Source organism: Ambystoma mexicanum, chromosome 3p, assembly GCF_040938575.1.
Source record: "Ambystoma mexicanum isolate Mex_15411 chromosome 3p, UKY_AmexF1_1, whole genome shotgun sequence".
Taxonomy (NCBI): Eukaryota; Metazoa; Chordata; class Amphibia; order Caudata; family Ambystomatidae; genus Ambystoma; species Ambystoma mexicanum.
The window spans coordinates 510,238,708-510,257,599 of NC_090925.1; the positions used below are offsets into that span (position 1 = coordinate 510,238,708).

At 42.3% G+C, this 18,892-nt stretch overlaps 1 protein-coding gene across 3 annotated transcripts in view; it reads left to right on the forward strand.

Annotated features, from left to right (window-relative positions):
* The first annotated feature begins 268 nt into the window (after positions 1 to 268).
* Positions 269 to 18,892, forward strand: part of UBE2V1 (ubiquitin conjugating enzyme E2 V1) — a 451,752-nt gene continuing 433,128 nt past the window's right edge. The window contains exon 1 of one of the 3 annotated variants that reach the window (XM_069651179.1): positions 269 to 524. In XM_069651179.1, the coding sequence (XP_069507280.1) occupies positions 503 to 524 (22 nt within the window). In that variant the 5' untranslated portion in view covers positions 269 to 502. Of the gene's footprint in view, positions 525 to 1,014; positions 1,194 to 18,892 lie in introns of those variants that run through there. The other 2 variants (XM_069651178.1, XM_069651180.1) reach the window with 2 other exon arrangements.

The window sequence follows — 18,892 nt, forward strand, 5'->3', positions numbered from 1 at the left end:
TCTAGAATCTGAAGCGCAGGAAGTTCAGTTGATATATGAATAAAGATGTATGCGGACGTATAACTAAAGAAACAAGACTATAACAGGCATCTGTCACGTCGGAACCCTGCGATTGGAGGGCACATATCCGCTTCCTACTCACAGCGGGGCAAGCTTGGCCCCCCTATTCACACAAATAAGGGGGCGCCTTACTTAGAACAAAGCTGTTTTTCAGCGCCTTACACTATTTTCGTTTTTATTTCCTATGAGTTACGGGCGGATGCCACAGCTCTCCATAGCATTGAGCCCCTTACAATTAGGACACGATGATCAGTGACGGAACAGGCAACACTTCCGCCTTTCCTGTTACTCCGACAGTCTGCCCCTATTAACGGGTATGCGGTCCTCTGACGTTACGAGCTAGCGCGCGCCCTTCCTACAGCGACGCCGTGCGCGTCTCCGGTCTCTTCAGTGACTGGAGTGGGAGGAGGAAGCCACCGCATCCGGACGACGGCAACGCAAGATGGCGGCGACCACGGGCTCGGGTGAGCAAGATATTGAGGGCTTGCGGCTGAGGAGGGGTGACAAGTGAGGCCGCCACAGCGGGGTCCCCCCGAGTTCTGGGAATGCTTTTCGTTACCCGGAAAGCAGGCACGAGACAGCGTCCCTATCCGATACGGAGAAACCTGTCTGTCAGACCTTGAGGCCGCTCCCTCTCAATCATCGGGAGCGAGTGGGCAAGGGGGTGGGAAGTCACGCAGAGGCAGCTGGTCTGTCTGGAAAGTGCATGCAGGTGAAATGATACTTGTTTAGGATCACGGAACAACGCCCCAGGAAACCGGTATTCCAGGAGAACGAGGCTCACCCTTGCAGAAAACTGCGCTCCCCCTGGAATTAGGTACACTCCCCGCCCCCAGACCCCGCCTGAAACAATTCTTAATGGGACACGCGCAAACCTAGGAACTGTTGTCATTGGGGCGCCGTCTACCAGGAAGCCACTAAAACGTAGTATGCCACGCCCCCCAACGTTAAAGCAACGCTTCCTTAGACACACACTAGGAAACTGTTTTTAGTGGGACGTAAGGTATTACCAGTGCAATAATAATAGTGCTATCAGGTTTTATGTAGCTGTTTAACGTGTGATGTCTCCAGCGTCTGTACTCTTACAAGTAGCTGTTGTGCACCCATTTAGAGCTTCCGCATTGACCCGCCAGGTAAGGATGCGATGAATCAACATAACTCTTACTGCCACTCACTCTCAGAAAACTAATGACTCTGCGTTAATTCGTCACTCCTCTCTGGGACATTCGCTGCTGGGAAAAGCCTGCGATCACTGGGCCACCTTCTACATCACTGAAACACCATACCTCGTCTTCACACTATGTGCTTACAAACATTTAGGTGTAGGGGAGTCACCAGCATGACATGGGTGTTGAAAACCCAAAATTGGTGGGAATTGCTGGTTTTTCCAATCGGGGCAACTTGGTACCCAGGGCGAATCAGAATGACTCCCCCCCCCCCCCCACGGCACACGTCACTCCCAAACTACTCCTATGTCGTGTGACAAAACCCCTCAATATGAGTAAATAATTGATACATAAATTAAGCTGGTTTCATTAAATTGTAATTCTAATGTGAAAATACAGCTGTTGCTGCCCAAGTAAATGTGTTTTTCTGTCAGCTGCTCCTAGGGAAGGGCTTGCCTGAATGCAGTTTCAAACTGTCCGTATTGGCACACTGTGGTTGAATAGCCTACCAGGGTCTGAGGGCCCACTGACCTGGCCCTGTTTTGCAGGTGTTCTGTTTGTACCAACTCACTTGTATTTTACAAGGGGGCAATACTAGATTAACCATATGAATTATTTTCTGATAGCAGCTTATCATTCCAAGATGGACAGTCTTGTACTCTTTCAAAATACATCTCTGATAGTGGGAAAGGGGACAAATAGCTCCAATGAGGATTCCTGTATGCTTTGCATTCAATCACAGAGCACTTCAGGACTATAACAGTGATCAGAGATCTACACATTTCATAAACAAGTCTGTGATAAAAGGGTTGTATGTGTGACTCTAAATGCGTACCTGATGCATGGCTTGGTGCTCACATCACGGTTCACAATACTAACCCTGACATGAAAATGTTTGTAACCATGAACCATACATGCTTAAAGCTTACATATTTGGATGCAAGTATAAAATGGCTGCAACATCAGCCACTCAAATGGGGTACAAGGGCTCTTTTGCTTCTTGTTTCTGAAATTTTAGAGGGGGAAGGGCTGGGTTTCAGTGTGGGCATTCCCAACCCAAATACAGAAACATCTTTAGGGAATTATATCTACAGATAAAGCAGGATACGACACACAAGAGACCCAATAAACAATGCATAGAATGGCTACACGGAAAGGATTGTACCTCTTTCAAACTTTAGCCTGACTAGTAATAAGCTGATTAAGCGTTTTAAACAAAAACTGCTTCTGATGCATGTTAAAGGGTCCGCAGTTGCTCAGACTCTCCCTCCTCACTATTACACGGCTCTCGGGGGTTATTTCGGCAAAAATGAGCAGGCCCAGGCTTTATCTAACAGAGCTGGCATAAGCATCTCTTATTGGTGCTGGCCTGCAGCTAGTGAAAATCATGCTGTGGCTGTGTAGAAAGGGCGTTTGTCATATTGGGTGTACAATTTGTGGCAACTTCTTTGATTGCTTAATTGTGGGCACAGTATGGCATGCTTGTCAGCGCACAAAGACAACACATCCCAGTCATTGGACACATCAGACAAAAACAGGTATATGTTCTGTTACATAAGGGAGCACCATATAGACTCCATTAACCAATAGGGTGGGGACTTTTGCAGTGCAAAAATCATTGCTGCAAACATATCACTGTATTGATTTCCCATGGACTACTGTCTGCACGGTGACACACAATGAACTCTACTTTCCTAATCAAGGTGCCAGGTGACATTGCGTTGCCATCTGGTGTGCACACTAGGCAGTGGCTGGCTTGTTTAGACAATTAAAAGACCTTTGATGTTGAACCGATGCATTTAGTCACTGTCCGAAAGCAGCCACTAGAATACCTCAGGGATGCACCATATGTAACTAAAAAGTAATATACATACACTTAAAAAAACGTTTTGGTGTGTCAGAGACATAAAAATAAAGAAAATAGTTTAAAACTTCTGTGTGGCACGTTAATTCTCTTTGAAGACTGCATGGGTTTGGTCAGCTGATACTTGCGCTGGCCTGGTGAATAAAAATGCCCCATGTTCAGTTCTTAACACTGTTAAGCAGATAAAGTGTAAAAACAATGGCGTGTTAAGTGAGCCATCACATATAAATTGCCCTACTTGAAAGGCTGAAGCAGCTTTCTGGGTGGGCCCCGTACTGCGCCCACCTCCTGAGCTATCTAGCTCTCCGCCCTAGGCTGTCGCCCTGGCCAAGAAACTGGCTGTTTCCGATGTGTAGTCCATTAAGGTGCACGACTGCAGTAGCCATCTTCTTGGGCTCCGAGAAAGTCGGGAGGCGGGTTTAAACAATATATGCCGGTCTTGCCACTATTAAAAAGATTGTCATCCTAGTTTTGCCTAAGGCTGGTCATGAGGTCTCTCGGCATATTGTATTCTAGCATAAAAGCGCATTAACACACAGTACATTTGTGTCAGTGTTATTAATAATGTTAATCTACTTAATGCAAAAAACTGTTACACTGCTCAAAATAAACAATACGGATCGCCTGCTAATTTTCTTACCTACATTTCAGCTTTGCTTCATCGAGGGCTGGTATTTCTCATGTTGTGATGTGAAGGAAGCTCACAGATGAGAATTAGACCTGGGTCCACACATTGTGCCCAGGCCCTAGGCTGTTACTTTTATTGTGGGGCTGTGCCGCGCACACATGCTGCCTGCATGGGAAAAAGGGCATTTTGCCAAGTTGGATCGCAAGGTTTTCTTCTCAACCCCAGAAACGTAGTGTTTGAACTTGATCAAAAAGGACGGTGTAGTGGGGTGTTCACTAGGTCTTCAATGTAAAAAGAATTAATCTTATTTGTTAGCTGTTTAAAGGAACACTATTTCTAGGCTGTCTCTTTTGAGTTGAACCTGAATCCAACAAAATATGCAAGTGCTTGCATACTTTTGTGCTCTCTGTGGGGTGCAACATTTGCACTCGACAGTAGGTGGCGAGTGGCTGGCTAGTAGCTTGCAACTTGAATTTTTGCACACTGCTCAATGTATACAAAGCAGATCATAAGGCTTGTCAACAATATTTGCCAGCGCCCAGCTTTTTCATGCTGCTTGTGCCCAAAGCAAATCATGCAGCCTGTCTTAACAAAGAAAGAGGTGATGGCTGGAAGGTTTAGACTGAATCCTTAACCGCTGGCATTGCTCTGGGCAACCCTCCAGACCATCGTTCTTCGCCTGCATATGGTCTTTCACCTTCTGTAATGGCTTGGCAGGCGATGAACGATGGTCGGGCGGGTTGCCCAGAGCAATGCCAGTGGTTAAGATTGATTCTAAACCTTTGAGCTATCACCTTTGCTAAAGTCACCGAAGTGGCACGGGTATTCCCAGACGTTGGTCCCGTGCCTGCTGGGCCTAGAGACCCAAGCTGCTACTCACTGATTAGGCCCAACAAGACTGAAACATGTTTGGGGATGCTTGTGGTCTCGTGCAGAAGGGATGGACTGCCCCTTTTGGGGTGGGACCAAGCCTGATTTGTATATGGTCTTTCCCCTTTTCTGATGGCTTGGCCGGTGAATAACTATGGTCTGGAGGGTTGACCAAGCAATGCCAGTGGTTAAGATTGATTCTAAACCTTCCAGCCATCACCTCCTGTGTTTTGCCTGTCTGAACAATACATGCCATCATTTCCACAGTAAAGTATGTTTTTATTCTACTGGTCCTCAGAGAAAATACGATACATTTTTCAGGAATATATGCACTCTATGGCACTATTCTTGGTGGCTCTGCCTGAGGCAATTATGCAGTATATCTTAATATACATGCCTCCCAGTATTCTGACATACAGGTTGCACAAAGACCTCTGGAGATCTACATTTCAGTGTACCTGACCCCCTTGGAAGATAGCACTTAATTGACCACAGTAAATGTTTTTGCTTCTGTTGCACCACAATAATCTGCATGCAGAGGAACCTCTCAATATGAGGAATAATGAAGGGGTACCTGTATATACCATAGGCTCTCCAGGTAAACTTATATAGCACAATAATAAACAATTAGCCTAGGTACACATGAGGCTAGAGAGAAAAAATTGCAAAAATATACACATTTTATAATTTCAAGACTCAAACCAATTTCATTTTCATAAGGAAACACTTTTCAAAATAATATTAACCCAACTTATTCAACATCATAATTTCTTCTGATCAGTCTCTATGCTTTCATACTTTCACACATACCATCAATATCTCAAATATTTAACAAAAATGTGCATAAACCAAAAATTATTGAACATAAAACACACATGGTTGCTGGGGACCATGTGGGTATTATAAACATGTTGTCATAAGCACTTGTCTTGCTTTCCAAGAAACGCCACACTTTGTTCGCACTGGTCTTTCCTCATACATTTATGTATGTGGACCAGTGCGAAAAAAGTGTGGCGTTTCTTGGAAAGCAAGACAAGTGCTTATGACAACAAGCTTATAATACCCTCATGATCCAAGGCATAAAATAAGCAGTGTCACGTAGAAATTTGCTATGCAATTCTGTAGGTTTGCTAATTAAATTGGCACTTGTGCAGCAAAGTTAGCTATTTAAGTTACCCTGTTTAATGAAAGCACAGCTCACTGTGCATTCCTCTTGCCTTCAGAGCTCTCTTCCACCCTCTGTTCACTACAAGTTCAAAGGAGGCTAATAGAGAGAGTGCAGCAGTAATCATCCCCTTTACTCATGTGCCAAAAGGCCTGTGTGGGAGTCCTGCACACATTAAACCAGAAATAATCTGGATAATACTCTTATTAAGCTAACGGTATCCTGTCTGCCAAAGTGTGTTAGTTATTTTTCTTTTTAAAAGGCTTTCAATTCCTTTTGTAAAAATGTAATAGGTTACATAATGCATAATTACAGTATTGCTACTGTAAAACACTGCATTGTCTCCATGCTTTACAGTGAAGTGTGTATAAATCTCGGTGTCAACTAGATTTCATTTTGATGGGGAAGATGCATTATATTGACGAGTGGACACTTTTGAAAATGTACATGACCACTGGGCCAAATGCTTTGATGGCAAACCTAGTCCTGGGACCTGCTCGTTACATACAGCGTGCGACTGGTGCTGAACCCATGAGCTGATCCCTTACTCCTTGACATTCTATCTTACCATGTTGGTTTATACCCGCTACCTTGAAAGTGAGATGGCTGAAACCTGCAATATTCTGCCTAGTTTGCCCAGTTCTCTGCCTGCTACACCATCCACTCTGCTTAGTCTTTTACATAATGCATACACAAAGCTAACTTGATATTTAAAGTAGCGATCAATAGTTCATCCAGTCTGTACATCTACAGACCTACTGCAAAACTGTACACTGTAGTTGGCCTCCAGATCTCACTTTGCATTATGATTGCATGATATATTTGCACCTGCAGTAGAGAGCTGCCAAACACTGTTTTCAGAGCCTTTTTATCATATCTATTTATTTGTGTCCATTCATGCATGTGATGTTTTTACAGACACTCAACTAACACACAGGGATTTTCCTCAAATACACATTACCTCAAAGGCGGGTATGTGTCCTTTCTGTTACCAGGAAGATACTGTAACACACAACAGAGTAAGGAACAAAAAAGCTTCACCAGAGCTGTTTATTATGTTGTGCAATTAATGCAACCCTAACTCTTTCCCTACAGGGAGTACACAATGCTAGCCCTGCATGATGTTTCTAACCCTCATAAAACACTAATGCGCCGGTTACCGGCGAGAATTGCATGGGGACTGTTCGTGCCCTATGTCACAATAATGGAAAAACATATTCACAATGAACTACCACAGTACATTTAATACATACAAATTTCATTAGCCAAAACTATTAAAACCAAGACAATTACGGGAAAAACCATTTCCCGGCTGCACCCTTGGATGAAACAGACAGGTCACGTGGGACTCGGCGTCATACACTCTGACAATTTAATTGCCCTCCGTGAGGTGTGTCTGGTTGATCCAGGAGTAATTTGCTAAAACATTTTATAAAACTATATGTGTCGCACAGATTCTCAGCACAAAATGCACTTTGTATTCAACTCGTTTTTCTACAGGTGCATGAACCATTCTCTTGTGCGGGGATGACAACTTTATAAAAGGAAACTTGAGTTCTCTGAAACTGATTCAAACGATTTTTGTCTAAAAGTGCATAAGTCCACTTGTGTCACTCTAAGTGAGGTGACATCTATATCTTTGGTCGACCGGTTTCAATGATGTCTTGCGTATATCATATTCTTCAGGACCCATTATTGCTTCTTTTGACCCAATCAACAAGCCCCATAGGAGCGGGATTGCGACATATCCTGTCCAGCTATTTGTATGTGCAAAGTGAAGGCACATTCGATTCCTGTAGTGTAGCCACTTTCAGATATTAGAATTGGAAAGCCTGAGATGGTACTTGATCTTTCCACTCATAGACGTCCCTTCAATGAGGTGAGCTTCTTTATAGTCTCGCAACTTTATTCATTATACTTTCGAATTGGTCTTGTTGGGTTCTTATTCCCCCAGCACGCTTGCTTCCGTCTCGTTCCTTCGCGGTGAACGCTAGTAAGCTAATCCAATTTGGTGGATTAGCTTACTAGCGTTCACCGCGAGGAACGCCAGTCGCGTCCACCGCGAAGGAACAAGACGGAAGCAAGCGTGCTGGGGGAATAAGAACCCAACAAGACCAATTCGAAAGTATAATGAATAAAGTTGCGAGACTATAAAGAAGCTCACCTCATTGAAGGGACGTCTATGAGTGGAAAGATCAAGTACCATCTCAGGCTTTCCAATTCTAATATCTGAAAGTGGCTACACTACAGGAATCGAATGTGCCTTCCCTTTGCACATACAAATAGCTGGACAGGATATGTCGCAATCCCGCTCCTATGGGGCTTGTTGATTGGGTCAAAAGAAGCAATAATGGGTCCTGAAGAATATGATATACGCAAGACATCATTGAAACCGGTCGACCAAAGATATAGATGTCACCTCACTTAGAGTGACACAAGTGGACTTATGCACTTTTAGACAAAAATCGTTTGAATCAGTTTCAGAGAACTCGTTTCCTTTTATAAAGTTGTCATGTATCCCCGCACAAGAGAATGGTTCATGCACCTGTTGAATACAAAGTGCATTTTGTGCTGAGAATCTGTGCGACACATATAGTTTTATAAAATGTTTTAGCAAATTACTCCTGGATCAACCAGACACACCTCACGGAGGGCAATTAAATTGTCAGTGTATGACGCCGAGTCCCACGTGACCTGTCTGTTTCATCCAAGGGTGCAGCCGGGAAATGGTTTTTCCCGTAATTGTCTTGGTTTTAATAGTTTTGGCTAATGAAATTTGTATGTATTAAATGTACTGTGGTAGTTCATTGTGAATGTTTTTCCATTATTGTGACATAGGGCACGAATAGTCCCCATGCAATTCTCGCCGGTAGCCGGCGCATTAGTGTTTTTTGAGGGTTAGAAACATCATGCAGGGTTAGCATTGTGTACTCCCTGTAGGGAAAGAGTTAGGGTTGCATTAATTGCACAACATAATAAACGGCTCTGGTGAAGCTTTTTTGTTCCTTACTCTGTTTTACAGACAGCCAGGGCTTGCAAAATATTTTCACCGACTGACATAGTCCAGTAGATTTTAAGAAGGGCCGGTACCATTTGCAGGGGATGTTGGGCACTTTTATTTAAACTTTACTTTGTATACAGTAAATGTCAAATAAAGGTTTCACTGTGCATGGCTGGCCACTGGGTGGCATCAGTGTGCCAAACTAAAGTGGGTTTGTGGTGACATGCACCATTTTACAGAAAGAATTTGCAAGGCCCGACTTATATCACTAATGTCTTACTTCAGCTGTATACAAAACTGCTGTATTGTTGCTCATTTTATATCTTGGGTACAAGTATCTTCTGGTGGCATTAAAAACATTAGTACAAAATTGTTAATCAAATGGGTTTGTTTGCTAATCAAGAAAAATGTAATTAGCAAACTCTGCTAATCAATTTTTTTAAAACTAATTTATGCCTGTGGTCCCCAGCACCATCCATAAACTAGTGGCCATTTTGATACCAGACTAAGAAAAAGAGAGAAAAAAAGAAAAGGGCACATAATAAAAGTGCAGCTTCGCGCCCGATCTCGTGGGTGGGACCCAAGGTGACATTTTACATCTAGAGCTACAGAAAAGACTGCTGTGTCTGCAAATATTAAGCAGAACCATGGTGGAGTGATTACTGACAGCCATACTACTCCTGACACATCTTTGGTTAGAGAATTCTACTCCAGAAGATATCTGATTCAGTTGTTGTGGGAGCCCGGAATGGTGGTTCCTAGATCCTGAAGAAGGCTGAAAACTGAAGGACCAAATAGTCCATTAGTGACCGAAACATATGTAGATCATTGGGACAACAATTTTAGTCGTTCTTTGAACATAAATTGATCACATGTCTGTGAAAAAACATTATTGATAGGAAAGGGACTGTTTATTGTTCTTTGTGTTTTATGTGCATTAACTTTTGTTTTATGCACATTTTTGTTAAATATTTGAGATATTGATGGTATTTGTGAAGCATGAAAGAATAGAGATTGATCAGAAGAAATTATGATGTTGAATAAGTTGGTTTAATATTATTTTTGAAAAGTTTTTCCTAATGAAATTGGTTTGAGTCTTGAAATTATAAAAATTGTATATTTTAGCAATTTTTTTCTCTCTAGCCTTATTTGTACCTCTTAATATGAGCCTTAACAAAACTAGTAAATCAAACTGATGACTACTCACTTTTCTCAGATAACATCACTATTTCATTCACACACTTGTATGTGGAAAAAGTTTGAAAACATTTTTCTGTGAATCATCGTAAATTTAGTTCATATGATTTCCTTGTACGCATTATAAATGAAGGCCTGCAGTTACTAGGATGCAACATGACTTCAGCATAAATGCCAGGAATTGGTTATTGTTTTATATTTGCCCTTTACAGACTGAGATCTCTAGCAACTAAACCCTGAAGAACGTTTTGTGATATACCCCTCTGATTTTTAGTTAGTTTGACAATGGCATGCCTTTTTTTATAATGCTTAAAGTGCTCAAAATGTGCACATCAGTTATCTTTAACAGACAATGCGACTTTTGAGAAGGCTGATAACCCTTTCTTTAAAAGACTGCAGTTTGGTCGATTCAACAGTATCAGTTAATGATTATCCCCACCAAAAATATTGCTGTATATATGGTCGTCGGGAACGGCCATAGGCAATATTTTTGGTGGGCATAATATTTTGGTTTTTTGGGATTTGCAGGGGTGTCCCCCGCTCCCTTTAAAATAATATGGGGGTTGCAGGGGTGTCCCCCCGCAGGTTCATGCCTTAATATTGCCGCACAAATATGGCGATAATTTTGTATGGCAATATTTTTGCGGGGATATTAACACATGGAACCGATTCAACCAAATACATTTACATGTATACGTGTATGTACGAAGGTGGGGGCAGGGGGTGAGGAAAAGAAGGGGGCGTAGCCAAAAACAAGTCTGATTCAGGTTGACCAAAACTAGTCTATGAAACTGCAGACTTTCAAAAGAAAATATTTGAAATGCGCAGACTCTAGATGGCCACCCCTCAGCTGTTGGAGTTTGAGGGGGGGGGGGGTTGCTGATTTTAAAAAATAAAAAACAAATGGTGAACAAACAAGACCTGCTGACCAGGAGGGGTAACCTGCTACCGGGACACTTCTACCACTTGCATGGCCATTCTAATGGTTCTAGAATTGGGGGGCGGGGTGGGGCTCAGCGGGCAATAAAAGTCCCAGAGGCTGGCATAGCATGTCAAGTTTCCCTTCACCCCAGAAGAATGTTATAAGGCACAGCTGCCGCCCTCTAGTCGTAGGCTTTCATTTAAGCGCAATATGAAACCTTCACAATCCAGTATCCTGGGTGCTGAATTCCCCTAATTAAACGATCATCCACTGCGTGACTATCCTAAGCATGTGCGTTTCACAGATTAGAAGCCAGGACTAAGAAGGTGATTTCCACCCCAAACGCACCCTTGCAGCAGATGGGCTGTAGGCACCAACCATTTTTTTGACCGGCTATTTTAAGCGCCTAGACTGATTTTATTTTGTAAGCTGTCTAGATGTTAAAGCTAACTGGGATACCCCCTTTGGGGAAATTGCTGCTACAGGGCAGCCCGCACACATCCAACCGAGGGGCAACTCCCAGAATGCGGACACTGATATCAAGAAAAGAGTTCACGATAATAGATGCCTGTACACACACACTCCTTTTTCTGGAATATCCGGTATTTGAGGTTCACATCTTGCTAGTAAAATCCAGATTAAATCTGACAAAATGGTGCATTTTTGTTGGTCAGTTATCGCACGTTTGTGTGTATATAGGGCTTCATGCCAAATCTCTCCTGCTTCTAACTGCTGAAAAAAATCATGCCAAATCTCTCCTGCTTCTAACTGCTGAAAAAATGTTACTATTACCCAATTTATTGATACTTGACCTATACACTTGAGAAGGATCACGTGCTAAATTGACCCCATCCAGGTGAGTCTCTGTTCTCCAAGCAGAACACAGATTGAACCTGAATGGTGAATGGGTCTCGAAGTGAGTTTGATACCGCCTCTCTACTCATCCCTCCCAGTAAAAAATCTCTTAAGAGGTTGACAGTTCCAGGAAACGGGCAACTGAATGTGAGGCCCCCACATCCATGGAAACGAGTCTTGCTTGCTCACCTCCCCTAGAAAACGGATAATTCTGAACATGGAGATTTCTCACTGGACTTTCTTTTTTCCAAACGCACTGGGACATCTGGTCCTAGGAAACTGCTCTTTGTGTCCTAAGAGAAGTTCATCCCACCAGAGGGAAACGTACTGTGGAGCATAGTAGCATTTAAGTATCCCATATAAAAACCTACATCACAGCTGTTGACTCTCTGAAGAGGGGGAGGACAATACGTTAGGGGCTTGATCTATTTATGCAGAGGAACATTTGTGTGTGTGATCCTGTTGAAGTCTGTGAGTCCTTTAGCTTGAGCGAAGGTTGCCACTTGCCGCATAAGGATGTGTATAATAATGGATGCTTCAATCGCAAGAACCGTTCCCTTACTCTAGATCGTTGTACTGCTCCTCACAAGTAATCATTCTGTGAGGATCATGGCCCTCCACATGTTAGCCTTGTTATAGGATAAGACATGTCCTAAGAAACGTGACTTTCTGCAGACAACCTCTGAGGAACTGTTTTATGGAACTACAGGGGAAAATACTGGAAGCGTCATATTTGGTGTCTTTTGCTTGCGAGTATAGCAACCTCCCCCACTGAACTGTGGTTTTAACTGTGGAGTATGGCCCTCCCCTCCCCAAAAACAGCTCCCATGGTTTGCTAATATCGCATGGTACAGGTGTTGACAAGGAGTACCACAATCTTCCTTCCTAGGTTTTGTTAAGTCACCTTTCCACTATGAAATAAGCCTCACCAAAGAATATTGCACACTGCCTTAATGGAACTATTCGCTGTACATCTGAGCATGCCACATCTTTTTCCAGTTGAGGCCACTCTACGGAACATGGCACGCTCCTAGCAGGAAATTGGTCTTCCTTAAGAGCTTAAGGACTTTTTGCCCTAAAATTCGAACATCTATGGAACACAAGAAATCGTTCTCATAAGGTTTCAACATTAAGCACAAACCCCCTCCTAGCATGACACTGGTTCTTTGGGAAGTATGTGTCTCCCATGCTGCCCCTGTGAGAAGCCTCCTGGTGAAAATGTACTTTTGATCCTTTTTTCGTTTGCAGACACATCAAATTGATGAAGCAGATGAGATGGTGCCATTGAGTATGCAAATATATACAAAATGGAAATTCGTGGTGGTTACGCCCTGGTGTGGCATGAGCAAACACAGTCGACCCATTTTAAAATGTGTCGTAGAATGGGCCATTTCAGCTAAGCCTGGGATGCTGTCGCACCACGCAGTAGCCATCAATGGTAGTTCACCTCCCGCTGGATCCAAGAAGCAGTGCATTGTGCATATGCAAAGTAGCTCAACATTTCATTTATTTTTTGCTCCAGAAAATTCTTTCTTATATGCCAGCGCTATTTTATACACCGCTTTATGAAACTACGATGGTTCGCACCAGTTGAGAACAAGTGCAAAGGGCAGGTGAGGCGACAGAAACCAGAGCCCATCTTTTGTTTCTTATCTGCATGGATGAAGTTGCTGGCTATGAAGGAGCTTCTGCAAAATGGCACACAGTGAGATGGGGAATGGTTTCTTTCTGTTCATCTAATGTGTTTTGGGGCTGTAAATACTCATGGAGAGGAGCATAGTGCATGCATATTTATTGTTCCTAACATTTTAAGATCACAGCATTAATAAGATGGAAAACTTAAATGGAAAGCATCCTTTTAGCAAACAAATGATGCTTTTTCAGTGAAGGCATGTGTGCATTACACCAACATATTTTTCTAACTTCATGTGTTGTATGCATTTATCCTCAAGATGCATGTATGTGGTGTGTTCTGTGAGGTTGGCATCATGGAAGGAGACACAGACAACAGGTTCAAAGTTGAACAATATTTTATTAAAGAAAATGTCAGGATGGATTAAGGCCTAACGTGCCCTATAATAAGGTGGGATTTCCCTACCTAAAGAAACCAAGGAACGTAAATGTCAATAAATTAAACATAAAAATCTGTCTGTATCCAAATCCTATACTTGCCCTCACAACTAATATCAAATAATGTGTAGGGACATCAGCTATAATTCCAAAAGTTCTAAGCTACTTAATGTTCTAGCTTATTCGTCAGCTTTCTCTCTCAAATGTCAATAAGTTCACCACAAAGTTGCATTTTATCTTCCTGTTAGCATCAAATGAAATACAGTTTATGAAGGTTAAGGTGCCCTTCCCCAAGTTCAACACAGTTCCAGGACACCAAAACCTAGGGTTCCCTTTCTCAAACTCAGTGTTCATATGAAAAGAAAGTATCCTTGTGGCTTTTTTCTTTTAGATGAGCTTGTATACTTTGGGTCCCTTTCCCCAAGTCTGATGTTTATCGCCATTGGCTTTCTTAATTTCACCACAGCAAACCTTCTTGTTAAAAAAGAAGTTCCCTGGTCAAGGCATAGTTTCTAATTACACAGTCTACCCATTACAGGTCATGCAACATGGAGCTTTCAGGTTTCTTTCAGAGTTGAAGATGTGATTCATCAAACCGCTTCTTAAAGTACAGTTTCACAACTTTGTCACCTTGGTTCCCTAAAGCCTTCTGTTTAGTTTCCTTATAACATTTCAATTCATTGTTCATCAGTGGTGTTCAGCTTACTTTGTTGTATTCAAAGAAAAGTTCATCTGGTTACCAGGTTTTGCTTTCATGTAATTCAATATGCCTTCCTTCTGATAAAGGCAGCTTTTGCTCCATTCGTTTAATCTGAGATCCAACTTTAGTTTCTTTTAATACTTTCAGTCAATGTGATATTCAATTGAAGCAACTTAGCTCACTTCATTTAGTTTGCTGTTACTTTCACTTATTTCATTCAGTTCTGTGATTCAATATCAATAATGTTTGTTTCATATAAGATATAAGTAAAATTGTTTGTTTTATTCAATGCGTGAAGTTAATTTAATTGGTTTCATTTCATTCGGTATTCAATATAAGTAACGTATTTTGCTTTGTTCCATATATTACGCGCTATTCAATATAAGTAACGTATTTTGCTTTGTTCCATATATTACGTTGCTAGCATTTATTTCATTCAGCTCGCAATTCAGCAGAGTAACGTGCTTGGTTTCATTCATTTGGCCTTCTTAGAGCACTTATTGTTCCAGACACTTTGCCCGTCTTGGAAGTTCCTTCTATCTGCTTTCGGTTTCCATGGCATAGTCAAATAGCTGGGCGCTTCACAATGTGCTTGCCGGCTGTTCTGTGGAGTTTTGCCTTTGTGCAGCAGCTGTTGCTCGTCTGAACAGCTGGGAAACCTCTGATCTGCATACACCTTCCGATGGTATTCCCAGGACTTCTGATGGCGTGTTGGCTTCTCTTCCCACTCGGCTTCCACTCTGCTCCTCTTGCTTTGGCTTATGCCTCCATTCTAATGCTTGTTCAGTTTCCCTTTTTATACACCAGAGCTTTACTAATAGGCTGCAGGTGTACATTAAGGGCTTGCCTTGCCTGACCATAATTGAACCAATTAAGGGGACATGCCTGACCTTTGGGTCTTTTCCGCGTCCTAGTATTTGAATGGGAGGTAATATAAATGGCTCCCAATTGTCTCTTCCTCGTCTCAGTACTGTCATGCATTTTCAAGGGGGAAAGAAGTGGAACACACTTATGACCTAGAAAGGGCAGGGGAAGATCAGATTGGCTATCCTGTGGGTAAAGGGGACACCATGTCTCATTTTTACTTTTCCTCTAATGTAATATTGGTTCCTACCCTTCTCAGAGATTATGGGACTGGATTAACAATATCCCATAACCTTCTCTGGAATAGGGGTTCCTTTTGGAAAGGGAGGTTTGGATACCGTGTGTCACCTATGTGCATCCCACTTCCAATCCCAATGGACCCTCTATCCAGGTGATCCTCCCTCGCTGGTCCACCCCCAGGAGTAGGATCCAAAAGCAATGGCCTTTCCCTGGCCACCTGCATAGAAGATCCAAAGGGAGTAGAAGTGAGAATAGCCTCAGGTTTCTCGCAGTTCCTACACATTAACGTGTAGGAGAAGTTTTTAAACAAATGCAAAAACGTGTTTGAAGGCGGGCATCTTTGCTGCACAACTGTTTTGGTTATGTGTCCTATTCGTTTTCAAGTTTAGTAATGGTCTGGTTGCATGTCCCATACTTTATACTTTATTTATTATTATTTTTTTAATATTACAATTTAATGTAAACATTATTAACGCAATGTGTAAAATACTCCATCTCCAAACGGTATGGGCATCAATGAGTATGTAATGTCTTAGTTGAAATTTTAAATCTTAAATCTGAACTCTGAGTCCATGTACTACAAATGGTCAGCGGCAGCAAGGCCATTGCTTAAGGAGGATAGATGGTCAAACTCAGCAAAACTTGTCACAATAGCAGCAATGCAGATTATTTCGAAATTGTATGAAGTGGTTCATGCAAGATTCCTTCAACTTCTATTTATTATTCGCTCAGTCGATAGTCTGTTTGCTAACCTCTGAAGGATTTAACGCTGACTCGGGCCAGCCAACATTTGACCGTGAGATTAAATTGACAGCCTCATTACACCTTTCATGATCATTCGGTAGTAATTCCACCAAATTACTGGAAAGGTTACTTACTGTTACTGCCACTTGGTCCTGTGGTTTTACCACTGGATTACAAGTGGTGGTAGGGCGGCATTAACCCCCATTTTTGAGTCCATAGGACTCCATGGGGACTTATAGTCTTCGTATTTGAAGTAGTCTCTATCAATGCTATATTCGTTATATCTATCAGGAGCTTGCACTGCCTTTGCAATTAACTGTTCCTGTTTTGTGTCGGGGGTGAGGGGTTGTAGGGGGTTGTCCTCCCACCCCTGCTGTTATGCTATTTCTATTCTATATGAGAGGAGCTTGGATTGCATAGCCCCTGCTGGGCAAGCTCTTTGTGATGGGAATTTGCACTGTTTAGGCCTATTCTGTTCCCTTTCTGTGTGAGTCTAGCTTGCATTTTGGAGGCCCTTCTTTTACCTGTTCAATGCAAGGGTGCTTATACTGCTCCATCCCATGCAGTCCCTACTCTGTGATTGGTACTTCTACTAAATGTAAACTGCACTGCCGTTTTAGAGGTTTAATCGTATGTCTCGTCTACTGTCCTGCATATGGGTACTCAGTGTAATCTTCGTTTACACACTTTGTCTAGTGAAGTACCATGCTGTTTTAAGCTTGCATATACTTGTACATATATTCCAATCAAAACATTCGAACTGTAGAGGATCAGACAAGTGACTTTAAAATAATGGCACACTTGTAAGAGCTGGGTTTTGTCTGCTCTACCAGTGCTGTTGCTTTTTCCTCTGTGCAGCGTAAAAAATGACTACTGTAATTTGTTCATAAATTAAATATTATTTTTTTACATTTTTAAAAAAAAAATTGTTAGTTTAAAATAAACTTTTTACACATTTCTCCTAGATTTTCTATAGACCAAATCCATCTTTCCATTATCGTCTTTTATGTCCAAGCTTTCAAGTATCACTTCAACTCATTGGAACCTCTTGTGTGGATTCCATCTCTTGCTCCTTAAAGGCATGGTCTAGTAATAAATTTTATTGTCCCTACGGGTCGGCCATGTTTTTTTAAACTTAAGTGGCTCGATTTTAGAAAACTTTCCTATGGACCTTACCCGAGTTTTCGTCCATTAAACGCACGTGAAAACAGGCACCAGGGAGCCACCATTTTGTGATAATCCTATCACTTGCCGCATCGCCCTGGCTGACCTGCTTTTGCGGCACTAAATCAATTGCCCCCGCCCCTGAGCCTGACATTATCAAAACATTCATATTCCCCGCCTCTCTCCGTGACGTTACTGTGCTGCGTAGGCAAACGCGCCCAGTCGTCTTCTACGCGACTTCACACAGAACCCGGAAACCAACACAGACCATCTCACAACACAGCGCGCCACAATTCGGAATATGAAACTGTACTTTACCAAATGTACCGTGTTGCTGTTTGATTTTAAAGTACATTTATTTGACATTAAATGTTTAGAGAATATTCAGCAATTGCCATATGAACTCCGAAAGCCATTTATTTTCTTTTATCTGTATCCTCAATGGTACACAGGGTGTTGATTTTCGTTAAAAGAAGCACTTTGGAAGCACAGTGATCCGCAAGGCTGTTCCATCAACTAGGCACTAGTCCATCGTAAAGGTTGATATGTTGCTTCTAGCCACTAGTACAGCGTAAGGGCATGTGGGCCCTTGGCGATCGTCCCTTAAAATTGTCAGTGTGCTCCAGTTGTTGACACAAAGCTGCAGGTGTCTCACGAAGAAACCGTCTGCCGGTGTCTCAAACCGATGGCAGTACCAGAAGGGGAGCAAATACCTGTTATGAAAACAAAAAAATTATAATTAGTCTCGCCAGCCGATCTTCATTAATATTACTCATTTTATTTATCACTGCCGATCAGAAACTATTTGCTTGCAAGGATAGTTCAATGGAGTATATTCGGCTGTAAAATCAATGCGAAAAGTAACGAAATAAATCTAGGCCAACACACAATGATAAACGACAGTTAGTCTACATGCGTGAGGAATGATATGATATGGCATTTGTAACGCGCCTATACTCAAGTGTTTCAAGGCGCGACGAGGCAGGTGGGGAACAAGGGCAGACAGACAACGATCCTACTAGGCCAGGTGTCTTTCTGATCGCGCATGGGGAAGGGGGGAGGGGGGTAAAAGTGCTGTACATGGTTAGTCGAATACAAGATAAATGATAGGGCCAGCTGGTGGCAAGTGCAAGGTAAATGCCGGGAGAAGGGGCTGAAGGATACAGAGACAGTCCTGTACTGCAGGTAGGCAGTGCAGGGAAAGGTGGCTGGGCCAAGGACCGAGATTGGTGAGACCAGTGGACCTGCATGCCCATGTGCCCACTACAAACAGTTTTCCTTGCTTTTCCTAGCTCTTCATTCATTCATTTATTCATGCATCCATTCATTAAATCTTCATTCCGGTATAAAAGCGTGTAAAGATTCACTTACATTATATTTGA